This window comes from Barbatula barbatula (assembly GCF_947034865.1).
Source record: "Barbatula barbatula genome assembly, chromosome: 5".
NCBI lineage: Eukaryota > Metazoa > Chordata > Actinopteri > Cypriniformes > Nemacheilidae > Barbatula > Barbatula barbatula.
In genome coordinates, this window is record NC_136769.1 from 3,584,758 (window position 1) to 3,606,488 (window position 21,731).

The 21,731-nt window shown below is 39.0% G+C and overlaps 1 protein-coding gene across 1 annotated transcript in view; it reads left to right on the forward strand.

The window, feature by feature from the left end:
• LOC306894382 (uncharacterized protein) overlaps positions 1–21,108 on the forward strand; it is a 46,042-nt gene extending 24,934 nt beyond the window's left edge. Inside the window, exons 8-13 of the mRNA XM_079456885.1 lie at positions 16,783–16,878; positions 17,297–17,392; positions 17,585–17,683; positions 17,843–17,871; positions 17,975–18,040; positions 19,501–21,108. Of these exons, the coding sequence (XP_079313011.1) occupies positions 16,783–16,878; positions 17,297–17,392; positions 17,585–17,683; positions 17,843–17,871; positions 17,975–18,040; positions 19,501–19,554 (440 nt within the window). The 3' untranslated portion in view covers positions 19,555–21,108. The remainder of the gene's footprint in view (positions 1–16,782; positions 16,879–17,296; positions 17,393–17,584; positions 17,684–17,842; positions 17,872–17,974; positions 18,041–19,500) is intronic.
• The last annotated feature ends 623 nt before the right edge of the window (positions 21,109–21,731 follow it).

Consider the following 21,731-nt stretch of genomic DNA (forward strand, 5'->3'; position numbering starts at 1 on the left):
CGTGCCTTGTCTCTCTCTGTCTCTCTCTCTATTGCTCTCTCTCTCTCTCTATCAAGATTCGAGATTCTCTCTCCCTCCCTCTCTCTCTCTCTCTCTGAGTGCGTGCTGGGAGCGAGTGGAAGGAGCGGTTTGGTGTGAGTGTGAGTGAGAGTATCTCGCTGTGTATCTTATCTTAATTTTTATTTTTCGTATTAAGATTTTAAGCTAAGTGTAGGTTTACTTTACTTCCTTTACTGACTTCGGTCAGCGTGTGGGGGTAATGGGGGATTTTTCGCAGCTGATGCTCGGGCATGGCTGCAAGTGCATGCCTGATGCCGCGGTATCTGTGGAGGATTGTCTGATAGCCGTGAGTGCGGCGGTCGGAGGCGGTCATATCAGATCGGCCTCCCGTATGAATAAGGCCATTGTGTTTTTTTTGAGTGAAAGTCAAATGGTGAATGATTTAATCGAATCTGGACTAGTAATCAAAGATACTTTTGTACCTGTTTTGCCTTTATCAAGCCCGTCAAAAAAAGTCGTACTATCTAATGTTCCCCCGTTTAAAAAACGAACATTTAGAGCAAATACTCCAGAGGTACGGAAAAATAGCGAGTCCTATCAAAATGATTCCGCTTGGATGTAAAAAAAAACAAATTAAGCATGTTATGTCTTTCCGGCGTCAGGCTTTCATGATCTTAAATCCTCAGAGTGATTCATTAAATCTATCGGTTAAACTAAACATTGATAGCAAGGATTACACTATATTCATTAGCTCTGACTCTATGAGATGTTTTATCTGTGGTGCATTTGGACACATCAGGCAAACATGCACAAATCGGGACAGGCCAGCGGTATCTGATGCGACTCGAGCTGCCGAGGCGGAGAATAGTGAGCGAGTGACGGGCGCGGATGCCGCTGCGGCCGCTGTGGCTTTACCACCCCAGCCGGCCGAGGCGGTTTCCGTGCCGGCTGACTCGCCGTAGGGGAGACCGGGGCTGGTTGCCCCAAATGACGGCCTAAAGGCGGCCGAGGAGTTGGCAGGGCCGAGTCATATCCCCGCTGTCCCGTCGGCAAAGGTGAGCCGAGCTCCCTCGCAGCAGGTGCCCGAGACTGAGGCGAACGTGAAAACTGATATCGAAAACACAGATGACTTATTAAAACAAAGCCAAGAGGATATCGTATCTCAGGAGCTAAGGGATGTAGAGTCACAAAATGAAGATTTGGACTATGAATATGAGGACATTCAGATCACTGAAAATGACGCAATGGAATTGATTTCTGGAGGTAAGATCATATATTACTCCGTACAGCAAATTAATAAATTTCTGGATGCTACGAAGGGGCATCGCAAACCCAAAATACAGTCACATTTTGCCGATTTAAAAACTGTTTCTTGCGTCCTGTACTTTGGCTATGAAAAAGGCCACGTATGACGAGCTTGATAGGCCCAAACGGTACCGTCTTAAGAAGCTGTTTAGTAATGTTAGAAGCTCTTTGAACTCACATGGTAAAAAATGAATTGGGTATGTTCATTTCAGGCGTACTTCTGTGTATTGCCACTACTGAGTATTTCTTTTATTTTTCATGGCACCGTTGACACTTGACTCTTTTAACATCAATGGATGTCGTGATGCTGTTAAACGGACCAGTCTTTTAGATTATGTCATGCTAAAGAGCATTAGTGTAGTGTTTCTTCAGGAAACCCACACTGATGTTAATAATCAGATACAGTGGCTGAGTGAGTGGAAGGGTCAGGCTATATTGAGTCATGGCTCCAGCGTGAGTGCAGGGGTTGCGATACTTATGGCACCTGAGTTTAAAGGTCAACCTATAAATGTTTTTGAGGAGATTTCTGGTCGCCTGCTGAGAGTCGATGCGACAATTCAGGGGGTCAACTTTTCTTTTATTAATGTGTATGCTCCTAATACTGGGCCAGAGCGCATTTTCCTTTTTTGAACAGCTTAAGACTATGTTAAGTTCTGTTCCTAATGAGAAGACTATTGTTCTTGCTGGAGATTTTAATTGCACTTTGGATCACACTTTAGATAGGAACCATGCTGAACCCCACAGTCAATCAGCTGATGTGCTTAGGGCTTTGATTACATACCACGATCTTGTAGATGTGTGGAGGGAATCTTTCCCTCAGGTTAGACAATACACCTGGCTGAGAATGAACGCCAATAGGATTTTTGGTGCGAGGCTAGATAGAATTTATGTGCAGAAAACTGCAAGAGATAAGTTCTTTAATAGCAGCATTTTTCCCACTGCCTTATCAGATCATCTGTCTGTTAATGTCACCACTGCACAGAGCACCTTCAAACACCCTTATTGTAAATTCAATTGTAGGCTATTACAAGATCACATCTTTGTGCACTCCTTCATGTTTTTCTGGGAGGTTTGGAGAGAGAGAAAAAAGCAGTATAAGTCTCTGAGCCAGTGGTGGGACATTGGCAAGTCCAAATTAAACTATTTTGTCAGAGATATTCTGCATACAACAAAAGTATCCTTCACGAGAAGATGACACAGATTTAACAAGAAATCCTACAACTCAATCTTGAAGGGGACCGTGTGGATACTGCAGAAGCATTGGAAAGAAATAGGCTCCTGCTGCGGAATCTGTTGGAGGATAGAGCCCAGGAGACACTTGTTCGTGCAAGATTATTGAGTTTTAATAACATAGATGCCCCAACAACCTTTTTTTTCAACCTGGAGAGGAAGACGGGGGAAAAGAAAATCTTGAACTGTTTGAAACTGCCGGAAGGGGGAAAAGTTACTGAGGAACATGACATTATATCCCATGCACTGAGTTTTTATGAGGACCTTTATCGGGCTGAACCTTGTGACATACTGACCAGTCATACTGCATCCCAGAACAAACTATATTTGATAATTTGTTTTTGATTCGAGACATGATCTCTTTTGCTTTTGCTAGGTTTTGTTTCCTTGGATCAAGAGAAGGCTTTTGATCGGGTTGATCATGACTTCCTTTTTAAGTGTCTTAAAGCATTTGGTTTTGGTCCGTCTTTTACTGCTTATGTTAAACTGCTGTACACAGATATTTATAGCATATTAAAAATTAATGACTCCCTTACGAGACCATTTAAAGTAAGTAGAGGCATACGACAAGGGGCATCTCTCAGGTATTTTGTATGGTCTTGCCATTGAACCACTATTGGTAGCTCTAAGAAACAAGCTGGGTGGGGTATCAATTGTGTGCCTGTTCACCTCCGATTCAGTGACTGTGAGACTTAGTGCTTACGCTGATGATGTCACTGTCATTATCAGATCAGCTGAGGACATTATAAACTTGGGAGATTCTCTTGAGGTCTACCAGAAAGCCTCCTCCTCTCGGATAAACTTGCAAAAGAGTGCTTCTTTCTTGCTGGGTGACTGGGAAGGTAGAGGTCCTCCTGTACTTCCTCAGCACTGCTCCTGGTGTTTAGAGGGGTTCAAAGTGCTGGGAGTTTTCCTTGGGACGGATCAGTATAATCAGAAGAACTGGGAGGATATTGTTGAAAAAGTGTCCGGACGTTTGCAGAGATGGAGATGGATTCTGTCTCAGCTATCATATAGGGCTAGGGTGCTTATTGTTAATAATCTAGCAGCCTCTATGTCGTGGCATCGCCTAAATGTTCTGGATCCACCAAAAGAGTTGTTACAAAAATTGCAGAAGACTTTTGTGGACTTTTTCTGGGACGGGTACCATTGGCTTCCCCCTGTGATTCTTTTTCTGCCGGCTGATTGATCTAGCAACCAAGGTGAAAGCAATGAGGCTAAAGACAGCTCAAAACCTACTTTACCCAATGGAATTTAAACTTTTGGTCTGACTTTTCTCAGAACTTTTGGTGGGTTTGGTCTTGATAGACAATTGTTTTTAATGTCTCTTAATGGTGATCGGTTTTCATCAGTTGCAACTTTTTATGCTTCTGTTTTAAACTCCTGGTCTGTTTTTAAACTACTTCGCCAGGAAAACCATCATTTCGGCCTTGATGAACCACTGTTTTTTAACTCGTTTTTAAGTAGTAATACTGGCACATCTAACACAATTGTTAAATCCTTTATGGATGAAGGATTGACTAAAATTTCTGATTTAATAGATTTTTCATCTAAAACATGGAGCTCAATGGCAGACATTTGTAATCAAACAGGCTATAGGTCAGTTAGGACCATTTAGCGGTTTGTAGGCAGTTTGAAAGCGGCTTTTCCTGCAACCCTCCGCTTGTTTGTAAGCATTTTTCTGTCTGGGGGTCCTTCTAGGGTTTCTTTCCCAAAGCTTGTTGTCTCTCCAAGGATTTTTACAGAAGATGATCGTGACGGGAAACTGCTGACATTTGCTAGTCTACTAGAAGTTGATTTCCAGGTTGCTGGAAAAAGAGATCTCTATCACATTTGCGTTAAAGCTGAGTATTTTGATGTTATTCAAAACAGATGTGACACAAAATGGAGAGAATTTCTCACTGTTTCCTCGGATATCTCTCCTTCTTGGAGGCTTTTTTATAAGGGTCCTCTTCCTAAACGGTCAGGAGATTTACAGTGGAGGATAATGCATTGTGTGCTGCCCACCAACACTCACGTTTCCAAGTTTAATCCGGATGTTTCAGCGGGTTGTCCTTTCTGTCCTGCTTTGGAATCAGTTTTTCATGTTTTCACAGAGTGTTTTAGACTGGTGCCGCTATTTACCTTGTTAGAAAGCTTAATCGGCAATTTGGGTTTTGTTTTTAATAAGGTCCTTTTTGTTTTTGGTTGCAAGTACTCACGATCACACATACGACAGTGCACTGTGGCTAATTTCATTACTTGGCAAGCCAAACTAGCCATATGGAAGTCTGGCAGGCTAGCTGCTGAAGGGCGAAATGTTGATGTTCTTCAACTATTCACTGCTTTGGTGGAATCTAGAATAAGGGTTGAGCACAGCTTTTTTCAAATGACTGATAACTTGCTCGAATTTGAATTCAAATGGTGTGTAAATGGTGTTATATTGTCACTTTGTGAAGATGGAGAGATATTGTTTAATTGGAGATGTTCAACGTGTTATTATTATTTTTATTTATTTATTTATTTATTATTATTAACATTCTTTCCCCTTGTTCATGTTTCTTGAGTAGATAGGTTACAATACAATGGTGTTACGTCTCCCTATTTAAAATATATCTAGGAGAAAATAGGGTCTGTAACATATTTATTAAAGTAAAATAAATTGAAATGAAATAAATGAACGGGTTCAGTTACTGAAAAATTGTGTGATGTGATGAAACAGGCAGAGACAAATTTGAATTAATAATTAATTTAGTAATTCAAAATCATAAGAAAACACCCGATCGATTTACAAAGTAATTGTGAACTTAGAAAATAATATTTACAGAAGGTATACTCAACTTGTAAACAAATACACGGAACACAAAAGTGAGGGACTATGAGCGGGGCTAAAGCAAAGAAATCATCAAAACAAAACATCTACTAACTTATCAAAATAACGTACTTAACTATCTTAGAAATAAAGACAGAAATAAACACCTTACACAACTAAGCTACCCTAACTAACTAACATAAATACATAAAGTAGCACCCGCTCCTTACCTGGTGTGTATTTACAAACTTAGGTTCTAAGTGTTGTGTTATGTAGGTCACGTGACATGCTACTGTCCCATCACTCTTGAGTCCGAGATTGTGAATGATCAGTAGACACGTCGCAAGCAATCCAACAGTCAACCTTAAAAATGTAGTCAAAAGAATCCCCCAAAACACAGTGTCATCAACAAAACATCAATCGGGAAGGCTAGCAAACAAACAACAAGAATGTCAATGCAAACAAAAGAAAATCCGCTCCTCCCTCTTTCCTCTGGTCACTTCCACTTTATACAGGGAAGGTGAGCTCCAATTGGTTCTTTGGCGATGATTGATGTACGGATCAGCCAATCGCGGACCTAAGAACTAATGACAGCTGAGAATGATAGAGAGAAAGAAAAAGGAAACAACCAAAATACATAGCGGATGCAACACCCACCCCCTTAAGAACAAACTTCTATACATAATATAGAATTTGACAAAACACATGGTCAAGAAACTAAACTCTCTTCAAACACGAGATAAAGCATCTGCCACCACGTTATCCACACCTTTCTTATACTTTATTTCCAGGTTATAATTTTGAATGATGAGAGACCATCTCATCAACCTCTGGTTCTGATTGTACATGCGCAGAAGGAAAGTAAGTGGATTATGGTCGGTATAAACGGTTACAGGAAGAACGGTGGAACCAACGTACACATCAAAATGTTGAAGTGCTAACAGTAGCGCTAGAGCCTCCTTCTCAATAGTTGAATAGTTACGCTGATGTTTATTAAACTTCTTTGAGAAGTAACAGACAGGATGATTGATTCCATCTTTACGCTCCTGCAACAATACCGCACCTGCTCCCACCTCGCTGGCATCTACTTCCAACTTGAATGGTGTGGAAAAATCTGGGGCAGACAACACGGGTTCACTACATAGCAACGCTTTAATGTTGTCAAAAGCATTCTGACACTCAGGTGACCATACAAATGAAGTTGCAGGGCTAAGTAAAGCGGTTAAGGGAGTTGCAACAGAAGAAAAATTCCGGCAAAAACACAGATAATACCCGGCCATGCCTAAAAACTGACGCAACGCACGTCTGGTAATTGGCACAGGAAAATCGCTAATTGCCGAAATTTTGGCTGACAAAGGGCGCACTTCACCCTGCCCCACCTGTTTACCTAAATAGGTCACCGTTGCCTTTCCAATCTCGCATTTAGCAAGATTTAGTGTTAAAGACGCATTCTCTAGACGCTTTAACACAGTTTCTAATAGCGCCATGTGCTCTGACCAGTTTTGTGAAAAAACAATCACATCGTCCAGATATGCCTGACAGTTAGGAACATCAACAAGTACGAAATTGACCAACCTCTGAAACGTAGCAGCGGCATTTCGCAATCCAAATGCCATAACGTTGTATTGCAAAAAGGAATCTGGTGTTACAAATGCCGAAATCTCTGATGCTCTAGGGGTCAATGGAACCTGCCATTACCCTTTAAGTAGGTCGAGTTTGCTCACAAACTTTGCCGAACCTACACTATCCACGCAATCTTCCATTCTCGGTAACGGAAAGCAATCTGGAATAGTTATATCATTCACCCGTCGATAATCAGTACAGAAACGTTTAGTTCTGTCTGATTTCTGCACCAAAAGACACGGGGAACTCCAAGGACTAATGCTAGGACTGGCCAATCCTTGTTCCAACAAGTACTGGGTCTCCTGCTTCATTATAGCTCTTTTAAAAGCATTAACTCTATAAGGATGTTGTTTAATTGGTTGCGTCTTACTTATCTGAATATCATGTTGCAACACGTGTGTAAGTGTAGGAACATCCCCCAACACAGAAGTAAATCTGCCCAGAAGTTCGACCACATCTTGCCTTTGATCCACCTCAAAATGTGCTAAGAAGTTCGGTAAATCTGCCAGAGTTTCAGAGTTTGATAGCCTAGCTGATAATAACGGTGTATCGGCCTCCAAGACTCCATCCAGATCAAACCCATGATGCTCCACCACTGGATTCGTCTCACACGCAACACCAACTGACGAGACAACCGGACTTTCAGCTTTCGTGGAAAGAGGTTTTACCTCAGAGACACCTCTAGTATAATAAGTTTTTATCATATTAACATGACATACTCGTTTCTGACGTTTCCGGTCAGGAGTTTTCACCACATAATCAGTTTCACTCTTTTTGTCTAGAATCTCATATGGTCCAGAAAATCGTGCCGATAATGCAGATCCAGGGATGGGAAGTAAGACCAACACTTGATCTCCAACTGAAAAAGATCTAGACACAGCATGTTTGTCATAACGAACTTTCATTTGTCCCTGAACTTTAGACAAGGATTCTCGAGCCAGTGCACAAGCTTTCTGTAGTCGTTCACGGAACTTACTTACATAAACTAGCACATTGGTTTTCTCCTCATTCTCGATACCTAAAATCCTCTCTTTCAGAGCCTTCAACGGTCCTCTAACCGTATGACCAAAAAACAGCTCGGATGGACTAAATTTGAGAGATTCCTGTACAGTTTCTCGAATTGAAAATAAAAGCAATGGAACTCCTTCGTCCCACTCATTTCCCGTCTCAATGCAATACCTCCGTAACATTGCTTTTAGGGTTTGGTGAAACCTTTCCAGCATTCCCTGACTTTGGGGATGATATGCACTAGATGTACGGTGTGTGATGCCTAGTGACTTAAAAACCTGTGAGCACAGCTTGGATAGAAAGTTAGTGCCTTGATCGGTTTGTACAATCTTTGGTAATCCGAAGGTGGAGAAAAACTTGGTTAAAGCTTTAACAACTACCTTGGCTGTAATATTACGCAATGGAATAGCCTCTGGATACCTGGTAGCAGTACACATGATTATAAGCAAAAATTGATTACCAGATTATGACTTTGGTAAAGGCCCTACACAGTCCACTATTACGTGTTCGAAAGGTTCCCCCAACACAGGGATTGGAATTAACGGAGCTGGTGGTATCACTTGGTTAGGTTTTCCTGCGTATTGGCACACATGACAGGTCTTACAATACTGAATTACATCACGTTTAAGCCCGTACCAAAAGAAATGTTGCAGGACACGGTTATAGGTCTTTGTTACACCTAAATGTCCCGTCAACAAATGATCATGGGCCAACGACAACACTTGCTGGCGAAAGGTAGTGGGAATCACTACCTGATAGACTACGTTCCACTCATCCTCTAAGGTATTACTTTTACGCCACTTTCGCATCAGTAAACCGTCTTTTACCAAGAACGCAACGTTGTCCAATTTCTCATTTTCTGTCAATTTGAAACATTTTGCCAAAGAGGGATCATTTCTCTGAGCTTCAATGAGTTGTTCGCGAGTTAAAGACAAAGAATCACTCACTCCGACATCCTTCACCTGGTCACTGTCATGAAACTGGGTTTCCACAACCTCCCTAGTCTCCCCATCTGCACAGAAGAAAGAGTCAGATAAAACTATATCATGGTCTTTCTTAGATTGGGCGCGTGTGACGACGCACACAGGAAAGGCACTCGGATATTTCTGAGCTAGCTCATCTGTCTTAAGATGGACCAACGGAGCATCCATCACCTCAAGTAAAGGTTTTATTTTCCCCCCAGCTAAATCGTTGCCTAAAATGAAAGACACCCCCTTCACCGGCAATGCTGGACGTACTCCTACCTCTACAAAATCGGTCACTAAGTCAGACTGGAGATGGATACGATGTACAGGTACCTTCGTAATCTCCATACTGAAACTTTGCACGAGTCTGCTAGATCCTACTGACGATTGACCTGAAAAGGGTAACACGTCAGCACATACAAAAGACTGCGCAGCTCCCGTGTCACGTAACATCTGGACCTCCACCTGGTCCTCTTTTTTGCCTGTTAAGGAAACAAACCCTTTTAGTAAGAAAGGCAAATAAGTAGGGTCTGGCATAACAGCTCCCTTTTCATAAAGCAAGCATGAATTCACAGAGTTTACCAATGCAACTTCTTTCCTCTGAAAATTCTGTTTGTGCTTCAAAGATAAGCAGTCAGCTATCACATGTCCTTTCTTATGACAGTAAAAACAGTCACAAGTCTCTTTAGATTTCTCATTATTTAGCTTAGGCGTCGGACCATTCACTAAAGACCTGGACAAGGAACTCCTTTCAGCATTTGCTACATGAAAAACGTCTTTATGCGTAAGCACAAACTCGTCTGCCAGCACAGCAGCCTGCGAAAGTGTCGCCACCTTCTGCTCATTTAAATACAGCACCATCCGCTCAGGGAGGCATTGCTTAAATTCCTCAAGTAACAGAAGTTCTCTGAGTGAATTAAAATCGTCAGCCTTACTACAAGTGCACCATTTATCAAAGAGAATTCCTTTTTCTCGTGCAAATTCTACGAAAGTTTGAGTAGCAGTTTTCTTGCGATTTCGAAAATGTTGCCTGTAAGCCTCTGGTACTAATTCATAAGATCGGAGAATAGTCGATTTAACTACATCATATTTAAGGCCATCTTCCAAGGACAGGGTAGAATACACTTCCAATGCTTTACCGACTAATTTGCATTGCAAAAGTAATGGCCAATCATCCTTCGGCCAACCTAAAGAAGTTGTGATTCTCTCAAAAGCGTTAAAATAACTATCCACCTCAGATTCTCTAAAATTCGGAACCAATGCAATATGCCTTCCCACATCAAATGTGGTAGAACCCGAATTGCCCGAATTATCCCTCACCGACGAGAAGTTCCATTGCTCAGAGGAGACCGGAGTAACCTTAGCAGCTTCGATCTCCAATTTACGAAGCTACACCTCTTTATCAGCTTCAATTGCGAGCTTACGGACTTGCAGACGCAGATCAAGCTCTGCTTGGCGGGCCCGTGTTCGTTCTTCCCCCTCCAGGCGTGCAATACGCCTTTGAATTTGAATTCAAATGGTGTGTAAATGGTGTTATATTGTCACTTTGTGAAGATGGAGAGATATTGTTTAATTGGAGATGTTCAACGTGTTATTATTATTATTTTTATTTATTTATTTATTATTATTAACATTCTTTCCCCTTGTTCGTGTTTCTTGAGTAGATAGGTTACAATACAATGGCTAATAGATGGTCTAATAAAGTGGGTGTAAAAGTCAAAAAAGTATCTCTCTCTCTCTCTCTCTCTCTCTCTCTGTGTGTCTCTATCACTGTCTCGCTTTCTCTCTGTCTCTCTCGCTCTCTCTCTCTCTCTGTCTCTCTCTCTCTCTCTCTTTCTATCGATCTCTCTCTCTCTCTCTCTCTCTCTCTCTCTCTCACTCACTATCTTTCCCTTTTCCCTCCCTCTCTCTCTCTCTCTCTCTCTCTCTCTCTCTCTGTGTGTCTCTATCACTCTCTCGCTTTCTCTCTGTCTGTCTCTCTCTCTCTCTCTCTCTCTCTGTGTGTCTCTATCACTCTCTCGCTTTCTCTCTGTCTCTCTCGCTTTCTCTCTGTCTCTCTCGCTTTCTCTCTGTCTCTCTCTCTCTCTCTCTCTCTCTCTCTCTCTCTCTCTCTCTGTCTCTCTCTCTCTCTCTCTCTCTCTCTCTCTCTCTCCCTCTGCGCATGCGTGGGCGTTTGTGGAGCGTGTGCGAAAGCTTAGCGAGTGTGAGCGCGTGTATTTGTTTCTTTTTTCTTTTTTCTGTTTTCTTATCCGTAGTTTGTGTTTATTTATATTGTTTATTGTAGTGTGTTTGTTTTGTTCGTGCTGCCTGCTTTCTTTGAAAGCATGGCAGCTCAGGGTGGGAATGGGCTTGATCTCCTCACACGGCGTCACGGAGTTAAGATAGTAGGCTATCCGTGGCGAATGTGGAGGCTTGCTGTCTGGGTGTCGGAGAAGTTGTTGGCCATCAAAATATTCTCTCTGCATCCAGAATGAATAACGCGACCATGATTTTTTTGAATACAGTGGAAAGAGCAAACGAGGTGGTTGCGCGAGGTATAATCATTGACGAAATACTGACACCTGTTTTGCCTCTTATTTTACCATCAAAGAAAGTCACAATATCCAATATCCCTCCGTTTCTTAGTGATGATATTGTGACACAGGCGCTCTCACGTTATGGAAAGTTGGTCTCGCCGATTAGAACGATTACGATCGGGTGCGAGTCTCCTTTATTGAAACATATTGTCTCAATTAGGAGATTTGCTTTCATGGTAATCAAAGATGACGCTGAACTTGATTTGGCACTAAATTTCCGTGTGGATGATTTTGAATATGTAGTGTTTATAACCACTGATAAAATGAAATGCTTCGGATGCAATAAATCAGGGCACTTAATCCGTTCATGCCTTGACAAGAGTAATGCAGCTGGAGGCAGTAAGGATAGTGTTGCAAATGAGAAAGATGGGCCTACTGCAAAATCCTCTGAGGTCGGTCTGGCCGAAGCAGTGCTGATCGTAGACAAACTTGCTGGGGAAGGAACATCTGTTGTGGGGCCTGTTGAAGCTGGATCGACCTCAACAGAATCAATGAGTGAAGGTAGGAATATTTCAGAAACTGACTTAAATGCTGAAACTAAATTGTTGAACAGTGAAGTAGAAAAAATGAGGGAAGAAGCTGTGCCTGAGACAGAAGCGGAAAATAAGATGTTCAAAGTACCGACAAAAAGGAAAAATGTGGGAAGGATCAGTAGTGCAAAGTGTTTTAAAAAAGGAGAAGCGTTTGAAGAACAGGAAGAGTCAGAAAGTGAAAGTGAAATGTCTGATTCAAGTGTAGTGTTGTCTCAGACTGAAGGTATAAGCAGAAGCTATGATGCTGAAGAAATAAAGCGCCTTCTTAGTATCACAAAAAACAAAAGAGGTGTGATTGTAAAGGAATATTTCACTGATCTAAAGCAGTTTTATGACAAAGCCAAAAGTCTTATAGCAGAAGGGTGCCTTTCAAACAAGGAATTTTACCGTTTAAAAAAAATTGTGAGGAAGGTTGGCATGGAGTTAAGTGAAAATGAGGATTAAGAATATAAGTATTTTGGGTTTGCTTGGTTTTTTTTGTTTGTTTATTTATTTCAGTATGGCGGAAGTGCAGATTGCCTCCTTGAATATTAATGGTGCTAGAGATCATAGAAAAAGAGCTGAGCTGTATGAAATTATTAAGCAGAAAAAAATAGATGTTACTTTGATTCAAGAAACGCATAGTGATGTGAACAATGTAAATGATTGGATGAAAGAATGGGAAGGGTTATCTTTTCTTAGCCACAATACCACGTTAAGTGGAGGAGTAGCAATTTTGTTTGCAAGAACCTTTAATCCGATCTCATACCAAGTTGAGGAGGTTTTGAAGGGTAGACTTTTAAAAGTGAGGGCACAAGTGGACAATTATAAATTTGTTTTTATTTGTGTGTATGTCCCCAACTCAACCATTGATAGGATGTTGTTTTTAGATACACTATGTTCTGTTTTACAAGATGTCTCCAATGATGATTATTTATTTTTGGGAGGTGATTTTAATTGTACAGTGAGTAATTGTGACAGGAATCATATCGAACCCCATATGCTTTCAAGAAAACGTCTCATTCAAATAATTAATAAACATGGGTTAACTGATGTATGGAGGTCTTTCTATGAGGATAAGAGACAATATACTTGGTCACATGCACGTGATAATGTTTTATCTCTGGCACGATTGGATAGATTTTATGTGTTTAAGCATCATGCTGGTATTTTTAAAAATTGTTGTATTTTTCCTGTTGGTCTTTCGGACCATTGTATGGTACAGTGTTCTTTTATATTGAATTCTGTCAAGCCTAAAAGTGCTTATTGGCATTTTAATCTAACTTTGTTAGAAAACAAGGATTTTATACGCACTTTTAAACTGTTTTGGGCTGATCACAGATCAAAAAAAGCATCTTTCCAATCAGTGCAAAAATGGTGGGATTTTGGAAAAATACAGATTAAAGAGTATTGTCAGCAGTATGCTCACAACAGCACTAAAGTTTTAAATCAGTTAATGAGAGACTTAGAGACTGATATAATTAAGATACAGGAATTGGCAGAATCAAAACAAGGGTTTTTAAAAATTCTTTCCAAAAAAAAGAATCAATTGGCAGAATTATTAGGGGTTAAAACACAGGGAGCTTTGATCCGGTCAAGATTTATAAGTCTTGACCAGATGGATGCACCTTCAAAGTATTTCTTTAATCTTGAAAGGAAAAATGGACAAAAGAGAATAATTCACGCTTTGAAATCTGAGGAAGGTTTTCTGTTGTCCAACCCTGTAGCTATTAGGAGGAGGGCAATTGGTTTTTATGAGAAACTGTACAGAAGTGAATTAGGACCAGACAAAATCAGCGAGAGTGTATTCTTCAAGGATTTACCACAGGTGTCTGATGAAGCTAATGCAGAGATTTCAGGGGTGCTCAGCCTGGGAGAACTGCATAAGGCCGTTCAGAGCATGGAATCAGGAAGGGTGCCTGGAATTGATGGCATACCAATAGACTTCTATAAATGTTTTTGGGATATTTTGGGAGAGGATCTCTTAGAAGTACTCAATGGTAGTTTGGACGAAGGTCTTCTACCTTTGAGTTGCCGGAGAGCGGTCCTAACCCTCCTTCCCAAAAAAGGAGACCTCACAGAGATAAAAAACTGGAGACCTGTTTCACTTCTGTGCAGTGACTATAAATTTCTTTCCAAGATTTTAACAAACAGATTATCAAAAGTCATGAATGAGGTGATCCATCCGGACCAAACCTACTGTGTCCCCAAAAGGTCTATTTTTGATAATATCTCCCTTATTAGGGATATCTATGATGTCTCTAGGTTATCAAATAGTGACATTGGATTGATTTCGCTAGACCAAGAAAAAGCATTCGACAGGGTTGAACATATGTACCTATGGGAAACGCTAAAAGCTTTTGGTTTCAGTAAAAGTTTTATAGATAAAATTCAAGTTTTGTACAGTGATGTTGAGAGTATACTCAAAATTAATGGTGGCTTATGCACTCCTTTTAAAGTTCTTAGAGGTGTGAGGCAGGGATGCCCGCTTTCTGGAATGTTATATTCATTGGCAATTGAACCTTTTTTAGAACAATTAAGAAAAAATGTACAAGGTTTTAATGTGCCAATGCTGGGAAAAAGTATAAGTCTCTCTGCATATGCTGATGATGTCTTAGTGTTTGTTAGCCAACAGAGTGATGTAAAGGTTTTAATGAGTGTACTTGAGGATTTAAAAAAACTGTCTTCTGCTAAAACTAATTGGGAAAAAAGTGAAGCTCTACTAATAGGGAATTGGAAAAGAGGGTGTTTTTCCCTTCCCCCTGGTTTAGTATGGAAGAAAGGAGGGTTTCAATATCTGGGAGTCTTTCTAGGAGATGAAGCAACTGTACAAAAAAATTGGGAAGGAGTTATTGAGAAAGTAAAAGGTCGATTTGAGAAATGGAAGTGGTTAATCCCAAATATGTCATATAGAGGTCGAACCTTAGTTATAAATAATTTAATAGCTTCATCTTTATGGCATAAATTAACCTGTATAGATCCTCCTTTGCGTTTGTTGGCAGAGATTCAAGCGATTTTAGTTGATTTTTTCTGGGACAAGTTACACTGGGTTCCTCAGAGTATATTGGTTCTACCCATGAAAGAAGGAGGTCAAGGATTGGTACATCTTCGAAGTAGAACAGCAGCTTTCCGTTTACAATTTTTGCAAAGACTTCTTAGTGGATCAGTAACTTCAAGCTGGAAAGTAGTTGCGTGTAAAATACTACAAAATCTTGGAAATTTGAAATTGGACAGAAATCTCTTTTTTATGGTCCTGTCGAAACTGAACATCAATGGAATGCCTATTTTTTATCAGAATCTTTTTAGAGTGTGGAACATGTTCAAAGTACAAAGGGAAGGACATTTTGAATCGCTTTACTGGCTCCTTGAAGAACCCCTAATACATGGAGCATGCTTTGATTTAACGCACAGTGACTGTACATTTCCTGGACTAACTGAAACACTTGTGGCTTCCAAAATATGTACAATGGGGAGTCTAGTTAATTTATCTGGACCAGTTTTTGGAGATGTGGAAAGAGTTGCTATGAGTCTGAAGATTAGGTCAAGAAGATTTGTGTTTCACTTATTAGAAAGATGGAAAGAAAGACTCACTCCTGATGAACTGAAACTTTTATTGGACTACTGTGAAGGCAAAAATGTGCCTAATGAAAGAGATGTTTTATCAGATTTTTTTCTTTTACCTGTGTTAGATGATGTCTCAGGAAAGTTTCTAAGCTCTGGAAAATCCCTATGTCTTAATTTTTTTTCAAGTACTAGTAAATCTTTTTATAAAGCTTGTGTTCTTGTTTTTAACCAAAAAACGCTTGATAAAAGGGTTGATACACCATGGCGTGCTGTTTTAAAATTGTGTGATGATGAGAAAATAGAATGGAGATCATTGTATAAGCCACCTTTAAGTAAAAGAGTTGGGGACATACAGTGGAGACTTTTACATGGTGCATTAGCAGTCAATGCTTTTATCTGTTACTGCAGAATGCCTTTTTTGTTTGAAGCGAGAAACTGTTTTTCATGCTTATATGGACTGTTTTAGACTGAAAAGACTGTTTGATTTGTTACACAATTTATTTGATAGTTTTAATGAATCTTTTTCTATTGATATATTTATTGGTGGTTTTAAATATGTTAGAAGAAAGAGATTTATGTGTCAGTGTTTAAATTTTATTATAGGTCAAGCAAAGTTAGCAATCTATATGAGTAGAAAAAACAAGATAGAACAAGGTGTAGATCAAGATATTAATACTCTGTTTTTAGCCACAGTAAAATCAAGAATACTCATTGATTTCCATTTCTATACATCCATGGATGATGTTCTTACATTTGAAATGAAATGGTGTAAGAATGGGGCTCTGTGCTCTGTTATTGATGGAAAAATATTCTTTTCTCTTTTGTTAGTATAAAAAAGGATTTGTTTTGTTTTGTTTTCCTTGTGGTTTAAAAAAAAAAAAAAGGTAGATGTAAAGTGATAAAGGTTGACTTGTGAACACTTGTTGAAAGTGTTTTATGCGGAAAATTGTAATAAAGTATTTTTTTAAAAATCAAAAAAATCTCTCTCTCTCTCTCTCTCTCTCACTCTATATCAATACAGACATAAAAGTGCGAAGTATTTTTCTCTCTCTCTCTCTCTCTCTCTCTCTCTCTCTCTCTCTCTCTCTCTCATTCTCTCTCTCTCTCTCTCTCTCGCTCTCTCGCTCTCTCTCTCTCGCTCTCGCTCTCTCGCTGTATATCTGTCAATCTTATGAAGTCATAAATATCTTGTTGTTTTTAATTCACAGATCCTGTTGGATGGGCCTGTGTGATGGTGTTTCTGCAGATTCTCTGGGCAGTTGTCAGATTCTCAGATCAGAGCTTTTGGCTCTCTATTTCTCTGGGTACAGTATTGATGATCTACTTCAGACATCTTCTCTGTGTGACTCTGTGTTTCTCTGCTTTAATCTCCATCAGTTTGTCTACATGTGCAGTTATAGACTTTATAATATCAGAGATCAGTGTTATTATAAACAGATCTTTTGTGTTTTCACACTGTAACACATTCAAATATTTATTTGACTTTAAAAGGACTGAAATATCACACAGATGAAACGTAACATGAACTAATAAAAGCCTATTACATAAGAGTCAGAAATTATTTGTGTGATGTTTTTCTGCATCTATATATTGGCTGTGGCCTCAAAATCCATTCATCAGTTTATAGTAGAATAAGTATTTCACGTCCGTGTATAAATGATAATGTTATTAAAGTATTGTTGATTTGTGCAGTAACGTCTTGATCTTTGTCTTTCATTACAGATTTTCATCGTTTTGTCTCTCTGTATGTGTTTGGATCAGTCGGTGTTGTTTTCATCGGCGCTGTTGTTCTGATCACAGAACTGACACTGAAAACAGGCGAGAAAACACAAACACTTTCATATCTGTGTTTCTAAACAAGATTCAGTGCTGTAGGTCTTTATTGAGACACTGAATAGATTTTTCATCTCAAATTATTGAAGTTATAATTTCTCATCTGTAGTAAAATGTGTAATATTTCCTGTGATGATAATATATCAATATAAATGTCTTCTCTTTGTTTCTGATCAGTTAATGGTGAGCGTGCAGTGATGGATCTGAGATTTATTCTCTTTCCCTCTGAATGTTTCTTCTTATTGTCTGTGGTGATTTCAGGACAACTTTCATCCAGTGAGTGTGTGTCTGTGTGTGTGTGTCTGTTTGTGTCTGTGTGTGTGTGTGTGTGTACGTGCGTGTGCGTGTGTGTGTGTGTGCGTGTGGTAATGAAGTAATGATTGATGCACTAAATATCTTCACTAAATTCTCTCACTCTTCTCTCTGATCTCACAGAGATTCAAGCGTGTCTGAAGTCTTGTCAGGTCAGTATCATGTAATAAATCAGCTTTAATGTGAGACTTTTAGCTTCATACATGTTTCCTGGAAATCAAACTCTTTAAATAACATGTTTTGCTCTTAACACAGACGAGAATGAGGTCTTGTAAAACTTCAGCCAACAGATCACAGCAGGAGCAGAATCAACATTCACCGGTGAGAATCTTATAAGATTTCATGGATTTTATTGACCTGGGCTGTGTTTCCCTAAACCTTCTGAACGTTACGTCGTACTTAAGTTATACCTTAAGCTGTATCTTATCGCTAATACGTGTTTCCTGAAGCCTTCTTAGTTCAGTATACCTTCTGTAAGTCATGCTTTCTTAAGGTTGATCTGGAGCGCTCTTAGCTATACCTTATCGCCTTTGATGGTTCATAGCGCTTTTCTACATCGCAGTTAATTTGATATATAAACATAATAATTTAATATAAAATTCTATTTAGTATTAAATTTACATTTTTGCTTTAACTTAGTTTTTAATAAAATACTCAGGTTTAACACACTCAGTGTAGGCTATTGAAGTGTTTCATGAATAAAATTGTCATACACTGATGGTTGTTTGCGTTTTTAACCACAGTCTATTATCCCAAAGCACATCAGCTGGCAAACCATTTGACAGGAAAGGCTTAGGAGTCTATTTAAAGTGAATGGATGTTATGGGGAGATTGGTCAAACTATGGCAGCGAGACAGCAAATAGTTGTCTTAAATCAAAGACGCGCCATCCGAGGAGCCAGTTAATAAGTGTATTTGCACAATTTCATTAGAGAACATGTTAGTCAGTATGTCAGAAGAGAAAACTTCTTGTTGGACAAAAATCTTGTTGGACGGAGCTACACCCTCAGTCCCGAGAATCAGCTGCTGCATGGCGGCTCTTCGTTTTATGCCGTAGGGAGTTTTCTGGAGGGGTTTGGGGATGAATATGGGCTGAGAAAGACCTCGGTGTGACGGTGCGTTCACTCAGTGACAAACATCCTGCTCCGTCATGCCACCGGTTATATACGTATGCCTTTCACCAGGCCCGACGTGATGGAGGCACATCAAGGCTTCAATGCCATTGTGGGTGTCCCGCGAGTTATTGGCATTCTGGATGGGACACTTATCCCGATACACAAATATGTGATTTACACCAATAATGTGAATCAACACAAATCATGAAAAACATTAAAACACGATTGCAAACTATGAGAATATAAATGACCCTTTCAAAAACAAGCGAAACCAAACAGCCATTTAATGTAGCTGGTTAACTAAGGGTGGCGGATCGGACACTTGCTAAATTATAAATACACACACACACACATATTTCTTTTTTTTTTTACCTATTTCAGTGATCCCTCATAAATGTATTTTATAATAAACATTGTTTTCTCAATACTTCACCCACTCTATAACGTAAGCTAGAGCGAACAATCGATTCTCGAGGCATCGATATGAACCTAACGTCGCACTTAAGAAGGTTTACTTTAAGTAACCTCAATAGGTATAGATCGGTGAACATGCCCAGAAAAGGTTTAACTTGAGTTAATGTGTAAACTCTCTGCTAAATGACTTTATTGGGAAATGCAGCCCTGCCTGATCTATTTAATATTCTTAATTATTCATATTGTTTAACAGCAGGAGCAGGTGAGTCTACAGCTACTGGATCAGACCAGAACCCAACAGAACTGAAACCTGTCATGACGATGAAGATCAGGACGCTGGAGGACGTAAAGTTACAGAAGAAACTGAGCCTGAGTCAGTGATCTCACAAACATGAGAGAAGATCATTCATGAACACTGTTAGATCAAACTCTCGTGAGCTGAGAACTGACCTCAGTTCAGTCTCGTTCTTTATTTATAATATACATGTCCTTTTGTACTGTGAGCTGTTTTGAGTTTTTCATTAAGACTAATTCTAGCTGTGAATTTCACCAGTATAAATAAAAACAAAACATTAGTTCAAATCTTTCAACATCGACAGACTTTCCAAACATTGTGGAGGTCGCTGTATATTATCAGAGTTCATGGTTTAGGTCTCAAGTTCACAGTGATGTCACGACAGGATTTTACAGGATCAATACATCTTTAGTTTCTGGCTCATTTCCATCCATACTGATCATTTCAGTGAGAGATTATTAATATTGTAAATATTTACGCACGTGTCACAACAATCAGTCTTTAATCCGTTTGCGACCCTGAAGCTGTAATAGTTTTTTATGTTTTGATGCTGAATTATTAAAAATGTCTTCAAGGTGAAATGTTGTGGATTATTATTTCATATAAATTCATTTAAACACAAAATATAACTGAACTCAAATGTATTTTGTTCACTATATTTATTCACATTCATTTGTGTAGCACTTTTCACAATGTGTTTCAAAGCAGCTTTACAGAAAATGCAAGTTTATTTGTTATCAGACAGAATCAGATCAGTCTTTTATTAGAGGTCATTTCAGAAAGTGTGTTTGTGAATGTGCATTTTAAAGCAATGATACGATGATCATAAAGAAAACTAAATATATAATTTGACAGAATTGTGTGATGATCCAGAGCTGGTGTTACAGCATCTTCTCTTCACAAGTGTTCAGGCGTCATCTGAAGATTCATATCAGTGTGTTTAGCAAGCATTCAACAACTCACAATCATACACAACATTATTATGACATGAATGTTTATTTGTGTGGAGGTTTGTTCTGCTTGTTCACTGTATACAGGATCTGTTTCCACTGCTTAGTTGAATTCATTGTTGTAAGGTCAAACTTCTTATCTATTGATGTCATGAATCATGTTTACATTCATTACTTTGATGAGTTGTGCTGAGATAATGATGTTAACCATTACAGTCATCGTAATATTGTGTGTCATTTAAACTTATAAGTCATATTTTCATACATTTGTTTAAAACCATATTTAAGTCATGTTTTCAGGCTTTAGTTGAGTTTAGGATTTCACGGCTCCTCAACATTTAACATGTTACACAAACTTTGTGTATTAGATGTGAAAAATGGTTTAATGTGTTCAATCATGACTTAAATATAGCTACATTTACATCTTCATTATGGGATGCACAGAATAAATAATGTTTCACTTTGTATAATGTTTATTAGAGTATAAAGTTCAGTGTGTGCAGATCTATACCTGCCAGGGTTTGTGTACTGATGCTCATGTGAACTGCATCTGTATTGAATTGCATTGCATTTTTTTATTTTGGTTATATAAAATAAAGAGGCATTTATTGAATGTAACTCGAATTTCTTCAGATATATAAACGTCTCATAACAGAAGAGTGTTTGTGTAGATGTGTGTTGTAGGAATTTGATAAATCTCTCTGATTGTAATAAGACTCAAAGTTTCCTTCGAGCGTTGTAATGCATCTTATAAATGTCAGGTGTTAAGAATGAGGAAAGGTCATGTGATAAGAACAGGTTCATCTGGATCTGGTACAGCAGTTTTATCTCCACATGATGAAAACAAAAGGAAATGTCAGTTTACTTCAAGAACATAACAAGATCACTGTTCGATGTGAAAATGAGCTTGTTTATTATAACAGCTCGAGTCTGATGGGTTGTAATGTATCTTATTTTTCTATGTTTCAAATGAGGAGATTGAGCTCAACGTGAAGAAAAACAACGCTGAATGCAACTGAATTACACTGAAAACTATAAATTTTTACTTTCTGATTGTTAAAGCTACAAAGCTATTTGATATTGAGCGTTGAATCGTGTTCTCATGAGTTCAGCAATGTTTTTGTACTTAAGGTTTATAGTGAAGGGTTGGTCAGGTTGTTCCTCTGGGAGGCATTTGTTTCCTCATATCTTGTTTACATTTTTCTTCCTATTTACTTTGTATGCTTTGACTGTTTTTCA